General features: G+C 43.8%; 1 protein-coding gene across 2 annotated transcripts in view; it reads left to right on the plus strand.

The window, feature by feature from the left end:
- The first annotated feature begins 1,586 nt into the window (after positions 1–1,586).
- Positions 1,587–20,659, plus strand: part of INO80C (INO80 complex subunit C) — a 98,680-nt gene continuing 79,607 nt past the window's right edge. The window contains exons 1-2 of one of the 2 annotated variants that reach the window (XM_069219578.1): positions 1,587–1,952; positions 5,133–5,213. In XM_069219578.1, coding sequence (XP_069075679.1) covers positions 5,211–5,213 — 3 coding nt within the window. In that variant the 5' untranslated portion in view covers positions 1,587–1,952; positions 5,133–5,210. Of the gene's footprint in view, positions 1,953–1,992; positions 2,328–5,132; positions 5,214–20,659 lie in introns of those variants that run through there. The other variant, XM_069219588.1, reaches the window with a different exon arrangement.

The following is a 20,659-nucleotide window of genomic DNA, read 5'->3' on the forward strand; positions in this document are numbered from 1 at the left end:
AAACTGGATGTTAACTCATCAACTGATTCTGAATCCCTCCAAAACAGAATTCCTCCTCCTCTCCTCCTCACTTTCTCATCCCCCAGTGCAATCATGGATGGATCAGATCAATCTAATGAACAATAAACCCATCATTGTCGAGAGCGCAAAATCCCTTGGTGTCATACTCGACAAAAAACTCAATCTACTCTCCCACATCGACTCCATTGCAAAGTCTGCTCGACACCAACTGCGCCTTCTTTGGGTGATTCGTCGCTTCTTCCCGGAGCACGACCTTAAAACCCTGGTCCAATCGCTGGTTCTCTCCAGATTGGACTACTGCAACTCTCTTCTTACTGGCCTTCCCAAATCCCACCTTTCCCCCCTGAAGTCTATTCTCCATTCAGCAGCTCGTTTCATATATGGGGCCAAAAGAAGCGACCACATCACACCCATTCTATCCACCCACCGTTGGCTTCACATAGAGGCAAGATCTATCTACAAAACTGCATGTATCACCCACAAAGCCTTGCACGCCTCCTCCCCTCGCTACCTGGTGAATAAACTGAAACTCTCTGGGGGCTCCAGACCATCACGTAATGCAGAAAGGTTATTACTTGAACCACCCATTTTCAAGAAGGAAAGATCGATGGCCCAATCCTTTTCAGGCAACGCAGTGAGAATCTGGAACTCACTTCCGCCTCAGCTTCGGACCACCACCTCTTCCCAGGCCTTCAAAACCGACCTCAAAGCTCTCCTCCTTCAAAGACACTTCCAAAGTTAATTCAAGCCCTCTGTTTTCTGAAGGAAGTCCTTCCATTATAGGAAATTCTGTTCTCCATGCCTATAGAAGTGCCTTCCCAGTGTGTTTTTGTGTTTTGAGTGTCTGCCATTTAGTGCAGTATTATACCTCTACCTGTACTTTGTACTCTTTTGTAACTTGCACACGGCACCTTTCCTTTTACAACGTATCATTTGCTACCTCTTATTTCTTGTGTGCTTTTGATATATGCACAACGGCCACCACTGCCTCATGTAACGTAACTATAGTTTTAGTGTTTTGAGTGTCTACCATTTATTGCAATTTTATTTCTTTTTTTACCTCTACTCGTACTTTATTTGCTCTTGTATCCTGCACACGTCACTTTTTCCTTTCGTAACGTATCGTTTGCTACCTCATGTATTTTTTTTTGCTCTTGATACTTGCACAATTTTCACTTGCCTCATGTAATGTAACATTTATTTTTGTGACAGGCACACTTGTAATTTTTCTCTTCATGTATCTTTACTTGCCTATTGTGAAGCGCTCTGACACCTTCGGGTAAAGTCCGCGCTATATAAAAACGCATTAAATAAATAAATAAATAAAATACTTTCAAATCGACAACATGCCTTCCTATCTCCCTATTTCACGTCCAAACTATATGGATTGTGTACATTTATTGGAGCCTGCATTTCGCAAACAATGGGCGATTTGTATACGGTCAATTGAGAAGTCCCCACGGCTGTCGCTGTCACCTCCAGAAAAGTATTGTCTCCTGTGCCCCTGGGTAGAAGCGCTGCCTTTTTCTCAGTAGGGCCAAGAACTCTCGTGGAGCCCTGGCTCGGCCCTCCTCCCCTAACGCGGAAGGAAGGCGCTTTGCCAGTGGTGCACGCTAGCTTGCTTTCTAGCATCATCTGGGCTAGGCGACACTGGCCTCAACTAGAAGCGCCCGCTCTTGCCCCGGCGCCGCTGATTTAGGGGAGGCCTGCAGGAGCGCCCCTACCACCCGACAGACCGCACCAGCAACCGAGGCCAGACGCGACAGGGTCCTCTTCAAGGCCCCGCCCCCCCGAGCCACGCCGAGAAGAATTCATCCAGCGAGGCCCGTTGTCAGAAGAGACGGGCCGCTGGGATCCCTGCCACCGTACCGCGCAGGAGGACCCGCGCGACCTGAGAAACCCTGGTCCCCCGCTTCCGTGGGATAGGAAGGGTGAGTGGGGCCCTTCCCTGGGGAGGACGGGTGGGAAGCCAGCGAGAAACCTGCCCCGCACGCTCCCACCCTGTAAATGAGCAGACACCTACACACCGGTCGACTGACGGGTTCCAGGCCTGTCAGGTCCTCAGCGACATGAGTGCCCCAGATTATCGGGGCAGTCGGCACTTGGATTTTTTTGCCTGACGGAGACTTCAGTTCGAGGCACGGCACGATACCACGACCTGCCCTAAAACACATAGTAGGCGCGCAGAAATGCTTCTGCGGTTTAAGGCCACACGATTACCGTATAATACCTCACAGAAGCGCAGTGGCGGGATGTCATGCCATCTCGTAGTGATTCACCAAAGGATCCGTGGCAACTCGTGCAATGTAAGTTTAGTGTAGGGGAGTAGCTTGGGGGGGGGGGGGACTGGGTTTGGGGTGTGGGGTGTGGGTGTTACACCTCCCTAAAGTTTAGTGCAGGGGAGTAGCTTGAGGGTGTTGGGTATTACACCCACCTAATAAATGTAGTCTTGGATAAATAGGTACACATGAGCTTTCAGTGCCAATTAACCCCCTCTCATGCGCCCCCCCCCCCCCAATTGTATAATATATTTTAAAAATAAATGTCCACGTGACTCTTGGAAAATCTGAAGCTCCCAACCCCCCCCCCCCCCCCCCCCCCCAAATTTACTGATCAAGCCACGCCTCTGGTTTAGTGGTAACACAAGTGTACTGTGCCCTACACAGAGGTGGTTTTAGCAGGTTGATTCATGGGTTGTAAACTGATAGTTTCATAAATGTTTACTCCTTACGTCCAACAGGACATATTATGTATACTCCACTGACAAAGTACATTAATTACTGATGTAGGTCATTCTAATTTCTACCGAACAACAGCATAATGTGTATAGTAGGTGGGGTACGTGGTGATTCGTGGATAATCTGCATGCTGTGTTTCATGCCTAAACGTGCAATATATTACCATTCTACTCTTGCCTATCCAGGGTCATGACTAGTGACTCAGGATGTGCATAATATGCACAGTAATTATGTATGATGTATGTCGTTTTTGGGACAGGTGAAGTATATGTAATATAGAAGCATATTTTCTTATAAATCTGTGGAGTCTCTTGTGGTGTATTTATTGTGTCACTGGTGAGAGTGTGTTGCGCAAACGCTTTACACATGATCTCTGAGAACAAGCCTGGCTGCTCTGTGCTAAAAGCTGCCTGGGGGTGACCACAGGTTATCTTTGGTGTGTAACTTACTCTCCCTGACTAGAGTAGTGGTTTCTGCCTGGTTTACCCTAGCAAACCAGGAACCCCATTTCTAACACTGGCTATAGGGAACTATATGTTTTTGTAATTACTGAAGCCCATATGTTGCATTTGCCAGGATTATTACGACATAGCTGCAGGAGAAAATGTGCAGGATCATTAAAAGGGTGACTACCTTTTGTTACACTGTGACTTGAGGCCCAAAACAATGAATGTGCTGCCCCTAAGGCAGCCGTGAACTTGTGCTGCCCTGGGGGCAGCACATTCAAGTGAAATACGTAGTGGCTGCAGCGTGTTTTAATGTGCAGGCTGCAGCTGCCTGCACTTTGAAGAGGATAGAGAGATCCCCTTGCAAACGGGTGCACTGAGTGACTGGACGCACCTGCCTGCAGAGGGTGTGGGATCGGGGTGGGTGGGTCAATGGGACCTCCTGTCTACCTCACAAAGTGTTGCCTTTAGGAGGTGCACAGAGTGTGCCACCTTTTTGTAGCGAACTTACAGTGTGCCCCTAAGTGCATGTTTGCCTCAGCACCTGTGTCCGGTATCAGCACTTGTGCAGAGGCAAAGTGATTCCCGTATTTGCATAGGGCCACGCTCCCATGCAAATGTGGGAAGAACGTTCTTTAATAACAGTGAAACAGCGTAGAACATAAAGTGAAATGGCAGAACGAAAAGTGAAATGGCACAAATTATGATTTGAGACACTATGATTAGTACAGGAATGTATCAGGGACGGCTCCTCCATTTGGGCGGAGATGTGTCACGCCAGCAGCAGGAGCTGCAAAATCTTTAAAAGAAAACAATAAACTTCGTTTATTATCGTTTTCTTTTAAAGGGTTGGGGGTGACGAGCAGTGAGGGGGGACTGCACAGCACTTCACCGCGCATGTATGTTTGGCTGGCTGCCTCGGGCTGGCCAAACACACATGCGCAGTAGGCTCTCTCCAGCCCAGCAATACAGTTGCAGGGCTGGAGAGAGTCTGCACAGGCTGGGAGCATGTGCCTGAGGCGAGGAGACAGAGCAGTGCACAGCGTCAAGGTAAGTGATTTTTTAACTTAAAAAAAAATATATTCAACCCTAACCCACACCCGCAAACGCCCCCACTCCAGCACACTGCCCCACCCCTTCTGCTTGCCGCAGTGTTTGAGACACTGTGATTGGTATGGGAATATATGGATGCCTTAGCTCGAGATAGTTAAATCTCCACTGTAAATGGTAGAAAGAGCCTCTTAATAATCTTTGAAATTCATATTTCCCCAGATGGTAACCGTGTAGTAGACATGGACAATTTTTGCTTGAAAAATGGATTAAGAATATTTAAATTACTCAAAAGGAACTGCTCTTCCCATTATGATACAATAACTGGCACAATTGTGCCTGGTATTATGAGAGCTCTGATATACCTAAAACACTAACATCATTTTTGACTTCACTGCACAGCACCATATAAGGGAAGATTTTCTATAGCACATATACTTTCTGTAGCATTTTGCTCAATGTATATGTAGACATTTCTACATCTCTGTAGCATGCTGTATCTTCTGTCAAATTAAATTCATGTTTGCAGTTGTTCTCTTTGGTTTTTCTCAAATGTTTGTTGTCAATTGAATCTGCGTGTCTCTTCCACTTGAACTTTAAATAATTGGGTACTCCTTTAATGAATCAACACCGAATTGTGACTAAAGTGGGAAATTAGAGGAGGGGTATGTTATATGTTCACTGTGATAAAATGAATACTGCCTTATTAAAGGTCTGTTCTAGACCTCTCGCCAGTATTTCAAAAGGAAAATAAATGTCTGCTTCTACTGATATGGCGTTTGTAGGTCCAATTATCTAGATGCCATCTCTTAAACCCATTATGTACTGCAGAGTTGGAATATATGATTTAAATTGTAACAGTTTATGTTCTACCTAGGCTGCCAAAGAAGAATCCAGAACCGAACCAGTCTGACACATCACAGCACCACAGAGCAACACCTCAGAATTTTGTGTAATGGTAAGTCCCAGCATAGCTTGTCATCTAGCATGTTTGGAGTCCACTTTCAGGTATGTCACTAAATAGTATGCTTTGCCTTCCTGTGGGAACCTTGCAGTGATGCCTAAAGCAGCTGATTATACCTATAAATCATTTGCACATTTCTCAACTCCCTGTGTATCTCAATCCTTGCTATGAAAGTGGATCTGTGTGCTTGAGGGGCAGTTTGCCCTCATCCGATATAAGACTACACTATGATGTCACCACAAATAGGAATGCAACATAGAATACACATTGATATCTATGATCTGTTTTGTGAATTAATGGTTCTTCTAGATACCATTAGCATTAGGATAAAACATAAATGCTTATTTGGGAAGATTTGTCTACTTTCAACTCACATAATGCTTGGAAATCTAGCAATGGGTGACAGCAGTTTAGTAATTCCATAGTATAGCTAAACCTACTAAAGTGCATTGGCAGTGGACACATATTTACCAAGATGTGTGCACTGCAGCCCATCAAGATGCATCTGCCATTGTATTATTGTTTACATCATTCTCAGATGCATGCTTTAATTTTCATACAAAAGGTGTGCAGTTATCTATGATCTTTGTAAAAGATGCAACCCTTGGGTTGCCTAGACATGCCAGTTTTTTTAGGAGTTCAAGGAAGTGGTCTAGATTTTCTCCAATTGAGTCAGTAGAGTACAGTATTAAATTCCAAACCTCTATGTCACCAGACTATATTGTATGACCACTAGAAAGGAGAACGACTACTAGAGATGTCTGTTGGAATACTTAAAGTATGCAGTCATTAATCCATGCATTGTCTGCTGTTCTGATCATTCAATAATTCAGGGCTTGAAAAATCAACAATTACCCACTAGACGAGCAGGTTAGGTACCTTAAGAAAGGTATTAGAGCCGCAAAGTATCTGCTTAACCTTATTTTCTGAAAATAGGAGAACATTTTTGAGTAGTCCAGGTTTTTAATTTGTCAATTATTCCATCCTTAAAATTCGCCCAGTAATGGATTTGAGTCAATCACACATATTAGGGTGCTTGAGATAGGACTATGCCCCTTGAATGCTTTCAGAACCAAGACTGATAAATGACTGGACAAGTCCCATCTCAGGTGGGCTTTCTTGGCTTGTACCTGAATCAACCTAGAAGTAGTAATCTTTTATTTACTAGTCTGGTCTTTTCAAAGGCAAGTCTGGTCTGTCATGTATCCTACCAATACCCAGCCCTACGAGTCATTTTCAGTCTTTCTGGTTGTGGTGCTGACATTTGATTGACTTTGTTCCATGTCAAGGATTACAAAAAAATGATGATTGATGCTTGAATTAGTCTCAGCCGTTTGTACTTAACTATGGTCCACATCCAACTCTGTTTTTTGTCCACCATGTGTTAGCTGAGAGCAGTCTTATGCAAATCCGCTGTGGTCCTGCTTCAGTAGGTGAGATGCCAGACTAGGTCTTCTCCAGATTGGAACATAAGAAACCGCAGAGCGGTTTCACCCTACTTAGGGCTTGTCATCAGGTTGCAGCTTGGGTCCTATTTCACAGTGAACACAGGACTTACATCTGGACATACTCTTCGCAAATATCTTATTATACTGTTGAAAAGAAAAAGTGATAGATGTTATATTAAGGGGATTTGTAAAGTGCATAACTGCCCCCAAAACAGGGCTTCCTAGCACTAGACCTAAAGGAGGGATACGCTGAAGCCAGCGGCCTAACGGATGGAACACAGGGATTAGATGAAGAAAAGCCATGTTTTTAGAGATTTCCTAAAGTGCAGATGGTTCTTAATATTTCTAATAGGAAGAGGTAGCAAATTACACAGGACAGGGGCCTTGGCATGAAAGGAGCAGTCACCAGCTCTGACTCTCCTGAAACGCAGGACAATAGCCAAATTAAGGTCATCTGAGGGACGGCAGCAGGTAGGTTGAAATCATGATAGAAGATTAGACAGAATGGAGGCCTTTTGGGATAACAAAATCGTATGGGCAACACAAAAGGTTTGAAAGGAATACACTTTTCCACTGGGAGCCAGTATAATTTGCAGAGAAGACCAGGAACAGAGCAGAATTTCAGAAGGGAAAAAAGCTGCCTGGCTGCCACATTTTAGGCTAGCTGGAGTCTTTTGATAAATGACCTATAGGTCCCTACGTACAAGACGTTGCAATAAACTTACTGAGACAGAATTATTGCTTGGATGATGGTTTTGCGGTTAATAGACTCAAAAAGGCAGTGAATAGGTATAAGACTTTTAAAACGCCCAAAGCAGGTGCCTGTTACTGATTTAGCCTGAGCCTCAAAGGTCAGGGAGCTGTCCATGATGAAGTTTAGATTTTTTTATGGAAGCCTTGGCAAATGGGGGATGCCCAAGGGAGGGGAGCCACCAGTGGTTGTCCCAAGATTGGGTGTCTTTCCCCAGTAATTTCAGTCATTGCTAATTAAATGTTGCATCCGGGTGCATATTTTTTTTGCCCACTCTCCCATCTCAGACAGAAACCAGCCCAAGGCAAATGAGCCTTGATCTTGATCCAGTAGGAACAGTCTAGGAAGGACTGCCAAGCCAGGTCTGGTTTGAGAAGGAACACAAGCAACCTAGACCTGTTTTGGCCTCATCATTAACATCCAGTCTCTAATATGATATAGGAGATCAGCTGACTTGGTTACTTCTCCTGTGGCCTCTGGAGCTGGCTCAGATGTGGTGGAGGACATGCAGCTTACAGAGCTGGAGCCTGCCATGGATTGATAGAGGCTGCAGTTGCAGGCCTTAGCCGCTCCACGTGACAGTTGGGAGTCTGGGTGGATTGGGCAGGCACTGGCCAGAGTGGCCCTGCACCAAAAGGTATTGCTAAGTTATTTACTTGTCTTTCTCCCCTAGTTTTACAGAGAGAGGAACTTTGACGTTTGACGTTAGATGGCGAATAACACACCGAGATTTGTGGCATTGGCTGGGCTTGGCGGGCCCCGCTGGGGCTGCTTCATTGATTGGGGCCATTGACATACAGTTGCCTAGTCCCCATATTCCCCCCATTCTCTCTCTACCCGTCCTTCCGATGTATTCTTTCATAATATTTCCCGTCATTTTTCATACCTTGCAGTTTTGGGTGTGACTGCTTTTTAGGTGGGGTTGAGTGTGCAGATATGTTGGGTTACCAGAGGGGTTGGAGTCCTTGTCAGGCCATCTTCGGGCTCGCGTAGCCACATCGTACCTCTTGGTTGATCTTGTATATAGTTAGACCTGGGGCAATCTCTACACACGTAGTTCAGATAGTAGGTTAGATTACTGGGAGGGTGCTGCATTACATGGGTGGGGAGTCGCTAGTTATGTTCCAATGTATTTACCTGCGTTGGATGTTGGGGGGCAGTTGTGTTTTCAAGTTTTAATACAAGTAGCGCAGTGTGACTCTGGTTTAGGTGGCTGGTACCTAACCTAGCTTTAGATGGGTGTGACTATTTGGTTTCTCATATGGAATGTGAGAGGCCTGAACTCTTTGTCAAGAGATATAGGACTCACTCATACTTCAAAAGAGTGGGGGCCCACATTGCACTGCATCAGGAAACAAATCTGTTGGACAGCAAAGCCCAAATACTGAAAAGGAGATGGAGGGGGCAGCTGTTTTTATCTACATACTCCTCCTATGCCAGTGGAGTATCCATATGGGGCAGGCATGGGGCCTGTTTAAATTACACAGCCACACTGAGGATGTAGCACAGCGCTATGTGCTCCTACATGGCAGGTTAGATGGTATGGAGATCTGCCTACTTAATGTATACACTCCCAACAATGATGACCGCGACTATTATAGGCAATTGAAGGCAGAACTAATACCCAATGAGGGAATGCCTATTGTGTGGGCGGGAGACTTAAATTGTGTGCTTGATGGTAGGCTGGACAGTTCCTCCCCCCCGCCGCAATTTTGGGTACAAGGCCCCTAATGAACGACGGGTCTTTGCTCAGGCAATAAAATACCAAGCCAGTTTCCTATCAGGTCATGGCCTTTTGCTCTTGATGTGTAGTTTGTGAGGAAACAGTCCAGATGTTCCACTGTATTGATTGCGACTGGAGTCCCTGGGTGACCCCGAATATTGGTCCAATGTGCAATTAGTATAGCATGGTTACTTTGACATGAATTAGAGCCAGCAAGGTTGCGAGGGGACACTTGGAAGCACTAAGAGTGGTAATCAGAGGCAAAAGGCTCAGTAAGACCTCATGGCACCAGACGTGATCTGGAGCGTGAGCTGCAGGAAGGAGAGGAATCTCTTGTCAGATTGCAACAGCAATCGCCGCCATGGGTGGTAGGAGTTACTGAACTGATACAAGCACAGAGAAGCGTGGCTGCAGCGTGGGACAGACTGGACATGTGCGTAAAGATTGTAGACAGACTACACAGGTAGAGTGATTCTTCTAGGTGCGTGTTGGCCTGGCTCCTCAAGTGGGAGTGGCACCCGCCGTCGATCCTTGCCCTTAATCGGCTGGAAGGTTGGGTGGCGATGGGGCAGGTGGTGATTATCTCCCTACTGAGAAACCCTTTAGCCAGAGTATATGCAAGGCCGCACCTCATCTCCCACACCTTATGGCCAGGTATGGAGTGGTGTCAGTACTCCATGTTAACAGGCAAAAGACAGTACTGTTTCCCCTGGCGTCACTGGCCGAGAAGGAGGAGGCTAGAATTCCTGAGGTTGGTCTGCCCTAGGAAACAACAATTTTGTTACCTGGGAATGCAGGTGACACATGACATGCCTACAATTTGATCTTAATATGGGGAAAGTGTTGGAGGGCCTCAAAACTTCTGTAAAGTTCTGGAAAACACTGATGCTATCTGCCATAGGTAGGGTAGTACTGAGAAAAATGGTACTCTAGCCTAGATGCCTCTATGCTATGCAAAACTCATTCAGCATACTACCAGCCTCCCTCTTTAAAAGGCTGGATCCCCTATTAGTGTCCTTGGTGTGGGTAGGCTGGTGTAGTAGGGTCGAGCTGGTGTCCCTAACACTGGACATGGTGCAGGGAGGCCTATGTCTCCCAGATCTACAGTTAAGCTTCCTGGTGGGGATGCTCCAGTACGTTGCCATGAGGTGCGATGATAACACCAACTTCTGCTGAGGGGCACAACCGTCATAGAGGACCTCCCCAGATTGTTTATGAGAAGCCATAGACAGCCAGTGGACACCTCTTTTGTAGTCCAACATGTCTCACAGGCTTGGGATTGGACAGTCATCTTTGTCTTGTGGAGGGCACCCTATCCAAAACTGCTTCCTACATGGTGGCTACACCAATTCACACACATACAGGAATTAATGGATGTCACACATTGGGTGGAGGGCAGTTGTCAGAGAGCAGGAGCTTTATACCTGAGTGCTGCATTTATCACAGAGGAGGCGGGCATACACTACGGCATAGGCCTGTGCAGTTTCTGCAATATGCCAGAATATCACACACAACCAGGGAACTGTGGACGACTTTCCCAACAGAACCCAAGATCCGAACATCCTGAGGGTGATGCTGGACCCCAGGTCCACCATGGCCATCATTGCCCTGCTATGTACAGCCCTAAAGGAAGATAGGCAGGTAACTTTGATGGCTGTGAAGGCAAACGGGGACGTGGCGGAACTGCCTCTCATTCTGGCAGTGAAGGCAAATGTGGGCCCTGGTGACGGAGGTAGCCAGTAACTACATTCAAATTGTCACATTCCTATTACCTGCACGGGGCTTATTTATCACCACAAGGATTGTATAGAGTGTATCCAATGTGCTCTGCTGAGTGTATGAGATGCAGGGCCTCCCTTGCAGATTTTGTGGCATGTTACGTGGTCCTGGAGGAGAGTAGGTCTGTTATGGGACTAAGTAGTGTGACACATAAGGAGAGTGATAAGTGTAGGCGCTACTTTCACAGTGCAACACTGCCTGTTAGGGCTGCTGCCACTGCTGAAAACTAGGACCAAGATGAGGTATAGCTTTGCTCACTTCAGTCTGCTGTTAGCCAGACAGCGCATTGCTAGCCACTTGGTGAGCCAGGCACCACCTGTGGAAAGCGAATGGAGAACAGATTTCCTGGCTTGGGTGGTGGCTGAGGAGTGCCGACCTTGTAGAATCTGTACTGATGAGAATGCATAATGAGACATAGAACTATGGGGCAACATGGTAAAACACCTGATTCCTGATGGAGATGAGACAACTGGGATTGTAGACCTGGACTCTCCGCCAACTGCAGTCGCACTGGACGCCACTGACCCTGTGGCATCCGGGCCTTCCTGGGAGTTCCCAGACAGCCCGAACATGAGTGGGTGTGACGATTGATAAGCAAGTACAGATCACGTGGATCGGGACGATGGGGTGGTTGAGCCCTCTGGGTGCACATCTGCCAACTGGGCCCTCTCCACCCACCCCATTTCAAAGACTCATGTAAAAGACAGGCTGACCAACACAAGTACACAAGGGGCCACAGATGTGCGAGAAGATGGTGTTTCGCTATCGTCCGGGCTGGCAGCCCTCCTACCCTCTTACCCATTCACATGGCAGATCAAGTTAATCGTTTCCCCTCCTTCGCCGCCCTAATGCCATACCTGTTGCACATGGATGGGGTAGGGATATGAGGCATTTGCCTCCCACTCTTTTCCTTTTTCTACAAGAAATGAGTCTTCACTGAGTTGCACGTTTTTTCAGTTTTTTATTTAGTTCTCATCAGGATGTTATTCTGCCACTTTTTCTTTATCCCATTATTGTACAACATTAAGTGTTAATATTATTTGTAAGATCTGAATAAAGTATTTGAAAAAAAAGAAAGGAACTCCTGAGTCCCTTAGAAAGGATGTTGGAGACTATGTGATGGTGCAATACATTAGAAAGACAAAGAAAAACCTAGTGCTGCGACCAGAAAGCAATGCTGTTGCTCTATTAAGATGTTCGGAAGGTATTGGTACTGAAGGCCACTTGCCTCAGAGCTTTGCCGTATGAATGGTGTGGGCCATAGAAGGTGATACAGAAAGTGTTTGAAGTCAACCACCTGTAGGACACAGGTAGCACATAGAAACAAAAAAAAGGGGTTTGTTGTGAACCAGCTAAAGTCGTATGCCTCCAAAGAGTTTTTACTGTGAACATCCTAGCAATGGTAGAGAAGGATGATGAGCACAGTGAGCTACTCCCTGATCTGTTGCACAGTGATAAGGAGGGCTATATAAGAGGAATGAAGCTCCTTATCTTACTACTGTGCAGCAAGAAGAGTACAGAGAGGTTCTGGGACAATTTTCTCTCTTCTCTTAAACCCTTGGTTGACACCAGTCTATATGTGAAATGTCACAGGGGAGAGCTTGCTTGTGAAAATGAAGACCTACAGTATTTTCTGACCAATTGGGCGGATGAAAGCTCTTGCCACTGTTCAGCTTCTAGTTAACTACATCTTAACAAGGCTTGAGGAGTCTGTATTGTCTACCTCCGTAACATTGCCATCTCAACAATTCTTGGAAGGACCAGTTGAAACACTTCTAGCAGGTTTCATTGAGGTTGTTTGAGTCTAAACTGCCCATTAAGGCAACCAAGTGCCTTGTGGGACAGTGTTCCTTCAGGAATCATATTGTCAACAGAAAGATTAATTTGTTAGAAACCAAGATCCTGTCAGTTTTGGATTCAATTGATGTCCCCTAACCAGAGACCCAAGTAAGACATTTTCTAAGTCTCATTGTGTAATATGGGAACTTCAAGGCCACATATTGGACCCTGGCTTACTTTATTGACAGCCCTGGCTTTAAAAAATGAAGTTGATTTGGACTGCAGATTGTCCGAAGGTTTTTGATGACCTGAAGGCAACGTTGTTTAATGCTTCTATGTTGAAGCTTTTCTCACTCAACTCAACATGAGGAGAGAGTGTCCAAATCCTAAGGAACAGGCTGCCCTGCCATCAATGGTAGTGCTTTGTGGTAGTCTGGGCCCTGTGGAGGGTTTAGACTTAATTGTTTGGCATCAAGTTTGTGATTCAGATTAATCATAAACCACTTAAATAATTGATGAAAAAGAAGGGTCAGAATCCCAAGATGTGCTGTTAGTCCGTTTCCTTGCAAGCTTTAGGCTTTAATATGGAGCACAAAGCAGGACTGAACCAGTGGTGAGCTTTTCACTTGTTTAGAAGCAGGAGTGTTTGCTTTGGGCCTGTTCAACCCCTGGAACCTGCAGTCTTACCTGCTGAACAATCATAGTCTGCACAGGAGCTTCTGAACAACTTTGAAGACAGATGAGGCTGTCATACTCGCATTCCAAAGTGAATGATTTGTTTTATGGAGCTCACTGCTGCCACACTATGGTAACTCCTGCACACTTGAACTTGTGCTCACCATACAATGGGCCTCTTGGCTTCAGAAGAAGTTACAGTGGGAGATGGCAGTGGCTTGAGCATTGAAAAACTGTTCTAAAGGCCACCAATGTAGATGTCTGCTTGCCCTAATTATAGTGAGCCTGCACCTTTGAGAGTATTCTAAGTCTGATATCTTGCTTATTTATCTTATATTATTTGTCTATAGTACTTGACCGAGATTTATGTGATCACAGGCTTATAACATTTTGAAGAATTTAGTTTGGTATAAAAAAGTACTTTCGTTTCATAAATGATAAACTCTCTATTGGATAATCATTATTATCTTAACATCGGGTAACTGTTGAGATCTGAATCTCTAATCTTCACACTCCCTCCCTGAGAAGCCTTGGACTGCTCACCTGGCTACCCTGAGGACTGGACTCAGAAAGGGTGTACTTGGTGTTCATTGTGCAGTACCGTACTAGCTCACATCAGTCGTAAAAGGCATAACTCCAACAGTTGTGGACCAGTACCCCCCCTCAGTTTGCTCCTTGGCCATCAGATATGGTATTAGAAAGTTTGCCCCCATCCCAAGGCCTTAGCCCACAACCCAGTTTCAGATTATCTTGCACCTTGATTGATATCTGGCAAAGTTACAGCAATATTAATAGATATTCTAGCAACTTAAAAGCTTAATAGGCAGTGCTTTATATCTAAAAAAAAAAAAAAAAGTGAATGTTGCCAAGCTTTAAGAGTAGCCTGCTGCCACATTGCTAGGCTGTTTAGTTTTAATTACACTTCATGCCTGTTTGTGCCTTCCTGTACTTCACGGTGTGTTATCTTACTCTTGCTGGTTCTTTTTCATTCCTACTTTCTCCTTTTGTCACTGTTTCCCTATCTTTCCTTTTCCTGTGTTTCTCTCTTTTGCTGTATGTCAGAGTCTAATGGTCAGACATGAGCCATAGTCCTAAAAAATTGGTGACTAGGGGTGGTACTACGGCGCGGACTTAAACAGCTGCTGATGGTGAGTCTCCTGCTTTATCCTCATGGCAGTGCAGATTAAGCAGCCAAATCCATCTGACCCTTTCGTGGCTGAGCTCCTAAATGTACTGCAGGAGATGCAGTCCTCACAACACCTATGTTTCCATTGTGTGTCACCTGACATTGGCTCTCTTCTCACAGTCACCTGGTGAAAAGGTGAAGTCACGCTTTAGCACAGAGTGAGCTAGAAACTGCTGCTCATAGTTGATTTCCAGTTTGTGTTTGAAGGCTGCACAGTGTAGATCCATTATGGATTTTACAGCCTCAGTGGGATGCGTACCAAGAGGCCCGTGTTTGTGATTTCATGCAACCTTGAAGTGGCTGCTCAAGCACACTGCTCAGCCCCTCTAAGTTCCACCCATCTACTGTCCATCAATGCTGTGCAGGCTGTGACAGCCTGAATGTTCTGTCCCTTCTCTAGACCTTTCCTCCTCTCACACAGTGAACAGTTATTCAAAGTTGGAGGGTCTGGAGTTAGTGTTTTGATGAAATGACATCAAAGCCCTTTCCTTGAGGGGCTGCAGAACCATTCCTGCTTGTTTGACTGCCTTTGTCCTAACCAAGTCAGGATTAAATTGACACATAAGTGAGGTGGAGATGTGCAGCAGTGAAGTCCGGGCTGACTGAATAGCTGCATCCGCAGAACAACTGCAGGGCGACGTGTGGGTAGGTTATCAGCATCGCTGTCTGGCCCAGAAGAGCCCTTGTATGCTGCCTTCAGATGACAAAGTGCTCAGATCTTGAATTCCGAAAATACTTTTATCAACATTAATTGTTTTGTGTTTTAAGATTTTATGGTTCTCTGTTAAAGTTGAGTCATACTTTTGTATGATTTTAAGAGATTATGATACAATAAATGTGAGGTTTGGTATGAACGATCATGTTTTTAAACAGAATTTTGTTATTTGGGATATTTCACATGGAGAGATATTTCGATCTTCCTGTTTACTGTGTTATCCTTATCATTGTCTTGTTGATTATTAGACATCTCATTTTGCAAAAGAAGGTTTCACACTTGGAAGAGCCTTTTGGTTTTATTTGACCCTGTCCCCTTAGTTCTTGGGGTTTCGCTGTCTTATTGTTAGTCCTTGGATGCTGCCTTCTGAGAAAACTCATACTTGTATACTTTGCAGGCCCCATCTAATGGAGGTGCTTCCACGCATCATGTTTGCTTGAGATTTTGTGCCTGGTGGGATCACCAGTGGGGATGTTGCTAATGGTCATGTGGAGTCTTACTGAGGAAGGCGCATACCACAGTTTTTTTGTGTTTTTTTTGTAAAGCTGAAGATGGCACCACTCTGATTACTCCTTGATCTTGGTTGTTCACTGGATCTGTAGCAAGTACTCGAGCAAAGGATGCAGCTGCCGCTCCATGGTCCATATTTGGAGATTAAATTACTCCAGCACCAGATTGAGCAGTTGAGTCTTGGGGTGAGTGGGAAATCACGTTTTAAGAGTCCGTCTGAAGAGCTGGGAAATCTTGAGTATGTAGGGTGTATGTGACAGTATTTCAGACCTTGATAGCTGCATTCTCCTAGATATTTCCTAGGTCCTGTTATTCCACCTGACTGAATCTATTTGTAATATGGTTATAATGCAAGTGGTCTGTAGATCCCATGTCTGACTCAGTGTTCATGCAATTAACTAAAAGGAAGCCGAAGGAAGTAGGCCCCTATGTTTCCCCATGTGAACTTAATCTATGGGTGATAGTGTTTGTCGGGCCCTCAAAATAATCGATTGTATACTTATGAGATCATATTTTCATTTATTATAAGTCATAACGTCAGTTTCTTTTCACTTTTTTCAAAATCTATAGAAAGTAGCAAAAATAGAAAGGATAAAGAACATTGTAAATTTTTAATGTGACATCTTATAATACATAAACAGAAATACTAAATGTTTTTTTCCCGTAACTGGCTTCAGCTTTAGTAATCTTCTGCTAAATTTAGCAATCTGAATGGTATTGATGAGGATTGAGAGTTCTATTTTTAGCTAAAACCGTAAAGGATCTTGAGCAAATAATACAACTTGTGATAATTTTGGTACTTTGTACGGATTTTGTAAAAAAGTGAAAACAAACGGAGAGTGTGACTAATAATAAATGAAAATATGAACTCATAGGTATATATTTGATTATTTTGAGCACCCAACAAATAATATTACTGTTTAAAACATATGGGCCAGATCTGGCAACTGGCTCTTGTTGTGGCAGCTTGTGCAGGCCTGTCTCATCTTATTGCCTGATGTATCTACAGGTGCAAATCACTACTGGAGGCAAATCCTATAACTGCCAATACGCCACTTACAAAAGAAGATTTCAGAACGCATACAAAGCAGAACACTGCAAGTAACTTAAAACTGATACATCCAAGAGCCTCCAGGAACTCCACTCAGAAAGAAAATGTTAAATTGCCGCCCTCTATCCTGATATTGACACTGTAGCGCCAGCATGCTTAACATGGATAGAAAGGTAACCTACTTAGAGAAAGTTGATGTAGTGATGCATTTGAAGTCACTTTTGAAAAATATGCAAACCAGGATGTAAGTTGCTTTGAACTGTGAAGAGTTGAAGAACTAGTTCAGAAGTGACAATATTGGAGTGAAAATCTGAAGGAAGAACCAGAAATCCTGGCGTGAAAGCCTTTTTGTTGGGCCTTTTCTCTTCTGGTGGTGGATGTATGGGTGGTTTGGGTGGAGACAGCCCACTACATTGGTCCTAGGGAAGGGCCCTCAACAGGAAGCAAAATACTTTCCAGCAAAACTTCACAATTTTAATTCAGATGGTAAAGTTTTGAGAGCAGAATGTTAAAGGACAAAATCTCATTCCAGGGCTGAGAGTGCCTCTTGTTTGAAAATAAAGCACCTGCCACACTACAGTGAGTTTTTCACAGATAAGTTATAAAATAAAATAGTGGTGCACACCTCCATTTTACATTAGAATATCTGAACAAAGCGAGGCACTTCACAGCAAAAGAATAAGAGGCCAGTCTTCTCATAGTTAGTGGGAGATTGAGATGACTCACTGTCTCTGGGCCATCTGTATGCTGGAACAGCAATTATCCAAGTGGTGAGTGGTTGAATCACTGGGGAAAAACTGCAAATGCAGCACAGGGGAAAAAACGGAAAAATATCCAGGGGACATAACTCAAGGTTGTAAGGCCTCTTACCTATCGTTTTTTGTCACATGACCCCCAGTAGCTGGGAGTTGGTGTCCCTAAATTATATGATGTCAAGATATCCAACGTGACATTTCTAGCACACGTTATCAATCCTTTTAAATTGCTTCTTATTCTTCCTGTGGCACATTGGAACCATGACGACAACTGTTTGAGAGGGTGGCCTTAAGGTTGGCAACTTGTTTCGTACAGGCCTCGGTTTTGGAGATTTGGGGGATTTTTGATAAAATAAAGATGTTCTTTTTAGATCCACACCACCAGGAAAGAATCTGTGCCCCTGTTTCACCTTCGAACATTTTTTAGATCACTGTCTTGTAGGCTTATAATATGTGTGAACGTATGGAAGATTCATATGGAATGTTTGTGGCATCGTCTGTATCATAGTGATTGTTTCTGGAGGCAGTAGGGTAGGATAAAGGGCAAAGCAGAAACAAAACTTGCTTTAGGATTAAATGATAAGGTAAAGCCTTTTACTCACATGTTATCCGAAAGCATAATAGGGTCGCCCAGGTCTTTCAAAGGACATTGCACTTCTAAAGTTAACAAGATTAGGGGGTTAGATATGGTCACCGGATGGTTGCAGAATAGAAAAATTATGATGGGCAGCTCTCAGTGGAGTAATGATGTGGTTAACAATATGTTTGCACATTTTGGCAGGCTTTGTTAAGGGTGACCTAATAGTGAGCTGGTATTTCAACCTGATGTAGGCAGCCCATTTGAATAGTTTAGGAGCTCCTAACCCTTATTCTGGAGGCTTTTCAAATCATCTAATACCCTGTTTGTGGACCTTCGGCTTTAATGATAAATAGATGGGGCCAGCCAGAGACAATTATTTTCTTGCATGCTCACTTGCAATACCCACCTAACCCAAATAGAGTAAGTATTATTATTATTTTCTTGCATGCTCACAGAGCCTATTCCAGAATAGATTATGGAATACCAGTTTGACCCAAATGTATATCCTAGTACACCAGTGGACAATAGTGTAAGAATTTGAGATACAGTTACACTACAGTTTGGGTTTACTATATTTCATTTCCCACACTCCTTGATTTAACTTTAATCCATCTTTCTCTGAAGTACATTTACATGGCCCATTTGATAGATGAAGACAAGTGGGATGCATAATGATCTTTGCAATGTTCAGTGAAGGCCTGATTAAATCTTTAGAGCCTTATGCGCCAGATTTTAAGGGGGAAGAAATTGCACGTTCTGAAAAATGCATGAATTAGGCAGTGGTTTTAAATGTAGTATTTTCCTTGCCATATTAACAAATGCAGCCCCTGTAAAACAGTTATTTGCCTGCCTCTTACCCCCATGCCAAGGTGGTAATGGACCTTGGGGGAAGAGATAGAGGACACATCATGGAAGCATGGTAAGAAATGGTGGGAGGAACTACTTACATTCAAGCTAGGTAGTCCCTTTATGAACCCCTTTTCAGCTGGAACAACTGCTCAACTAGTCTCCATTGATTTTACTCGAGCCTAGTTCATTTTGGTGGAGCAGATGTGGGTTTGAGCGACTTTTGTAATTTGGGGGTACTTACACTATTGAAAAATTAATGCAGCAATGAAAGATATCATGGGGCCCTTGTGCCAAATGATGTGGGCACAGTGTTTTTAGGTGTAAGCTCCCATATGTTAAAACAACAGTCGAAGGCAAGTAGAACGTTAATTTGATTCTGCTTAGGGGCTGCAAATTAGTACTGACTTTCAACTGGCAAGGTAAAGACCCACGTTGCATACTACAATGGCATATGCTGCTGTGGAACATCATGTTCATGGATTAATGAATTAAGGACTGTTTGATTGGTATAATGAATGCCAGAGCCCACTGTTTACGTGTCCTTCGACTGGTGTGTGTCTTACCTGCTTCATTAAAGGAACTGTGCCTGTTCTATTAACAGGATATGGATTAATCGAAGCCCAATAGGGAAGGATCGAAAAGTGCCTTGTAAAGGATCTTGCTGTTCAGTTTATTTACATAGCTTTGAGCCCAATCCTTTGACGAGACAGAGTCTTAGTTCATTCTGAGGTGGAGAGGAAAAGAGGATGGGGTTTATGATCAACTGACATTGCAAATGGTTGTGATGTTAATGGTGAAAAACTCGTTTTTTTCATTTGCTTTTTAATTTGGATATTGGCCATTAGGTAATGTTTGGTTTAAATTAATTAAACTGTTCTGTATAAACATCTACAGCCTCCAATCCAAAATTAAGCACTGTAGGTAGGTAACTTTACATCTCTGTTTACCAAGACAAACTTTTCTTGAAGTGCAGCCCTCTACGCCATTTAAGGTGTGCCGTGATTAGATATGCCAATGAGTACTCCTCCAGCCTTATTGTTTATGTTGTGTACCATGATGTAGTCATTATCACATCATATTGATGGTAAAATCAAAAATATTAGCTTATAAACGTCTACAGTATGAGACATGTTTGCCAGGTATTGCCCATTTTTAGATTCTTGTTTAGAACCCTTCCTATTCTTGAGCGTCCTAATGGGCACGAAATACATAAATAACACGTTTGGATCATATTTACCTCTGGACCTACCTGTCCCTCGCTGCTTCTCCTGGCGAGCCATCAAAATTTTGAAAGCACGTTTGGGCCACCATCTTTCTCAGTTTATCTTCCACCACACGTCTGTCAAAAGTTCTTTAGATACTCTATTTTGTGAATATATACTCAATATTTGTATTCTTTTGGTATGCTTGTAAAAATCCATTTTAATTTTTTAGACGTAGCATTTAATATTTAATGCATCTAACTTTCATAGGAAAGTCACTTGAATTGAATACTAATAGAATGCACACTCAGTGTTTCATACATTTTTGGGTTTGCCGTTGTTGGAGATTATCTTGTGACCTGTAGTACAAAAGCAGATACTTTTTATTTTTAGTTGTGTAATTTGGGGAATATCTTGTGTCTTTAAAAAGAACATGA

This window comes from Pleurodeles waltl, chromosome 2_2 (assembly GCF_031143425.1).
Source record: "Pleurodeles waltl isolate 20211129_DDA chromosome 2_2, aPleWal1.hap1.20221129, whole genome shotgun sequence".
NCBI classification, from domain to species: Eukaryota; Metazoa; Chordata; class Amphibia; order Caudata; family Salamandridae; genus Pleurodeles; species Pleurodeles waltl.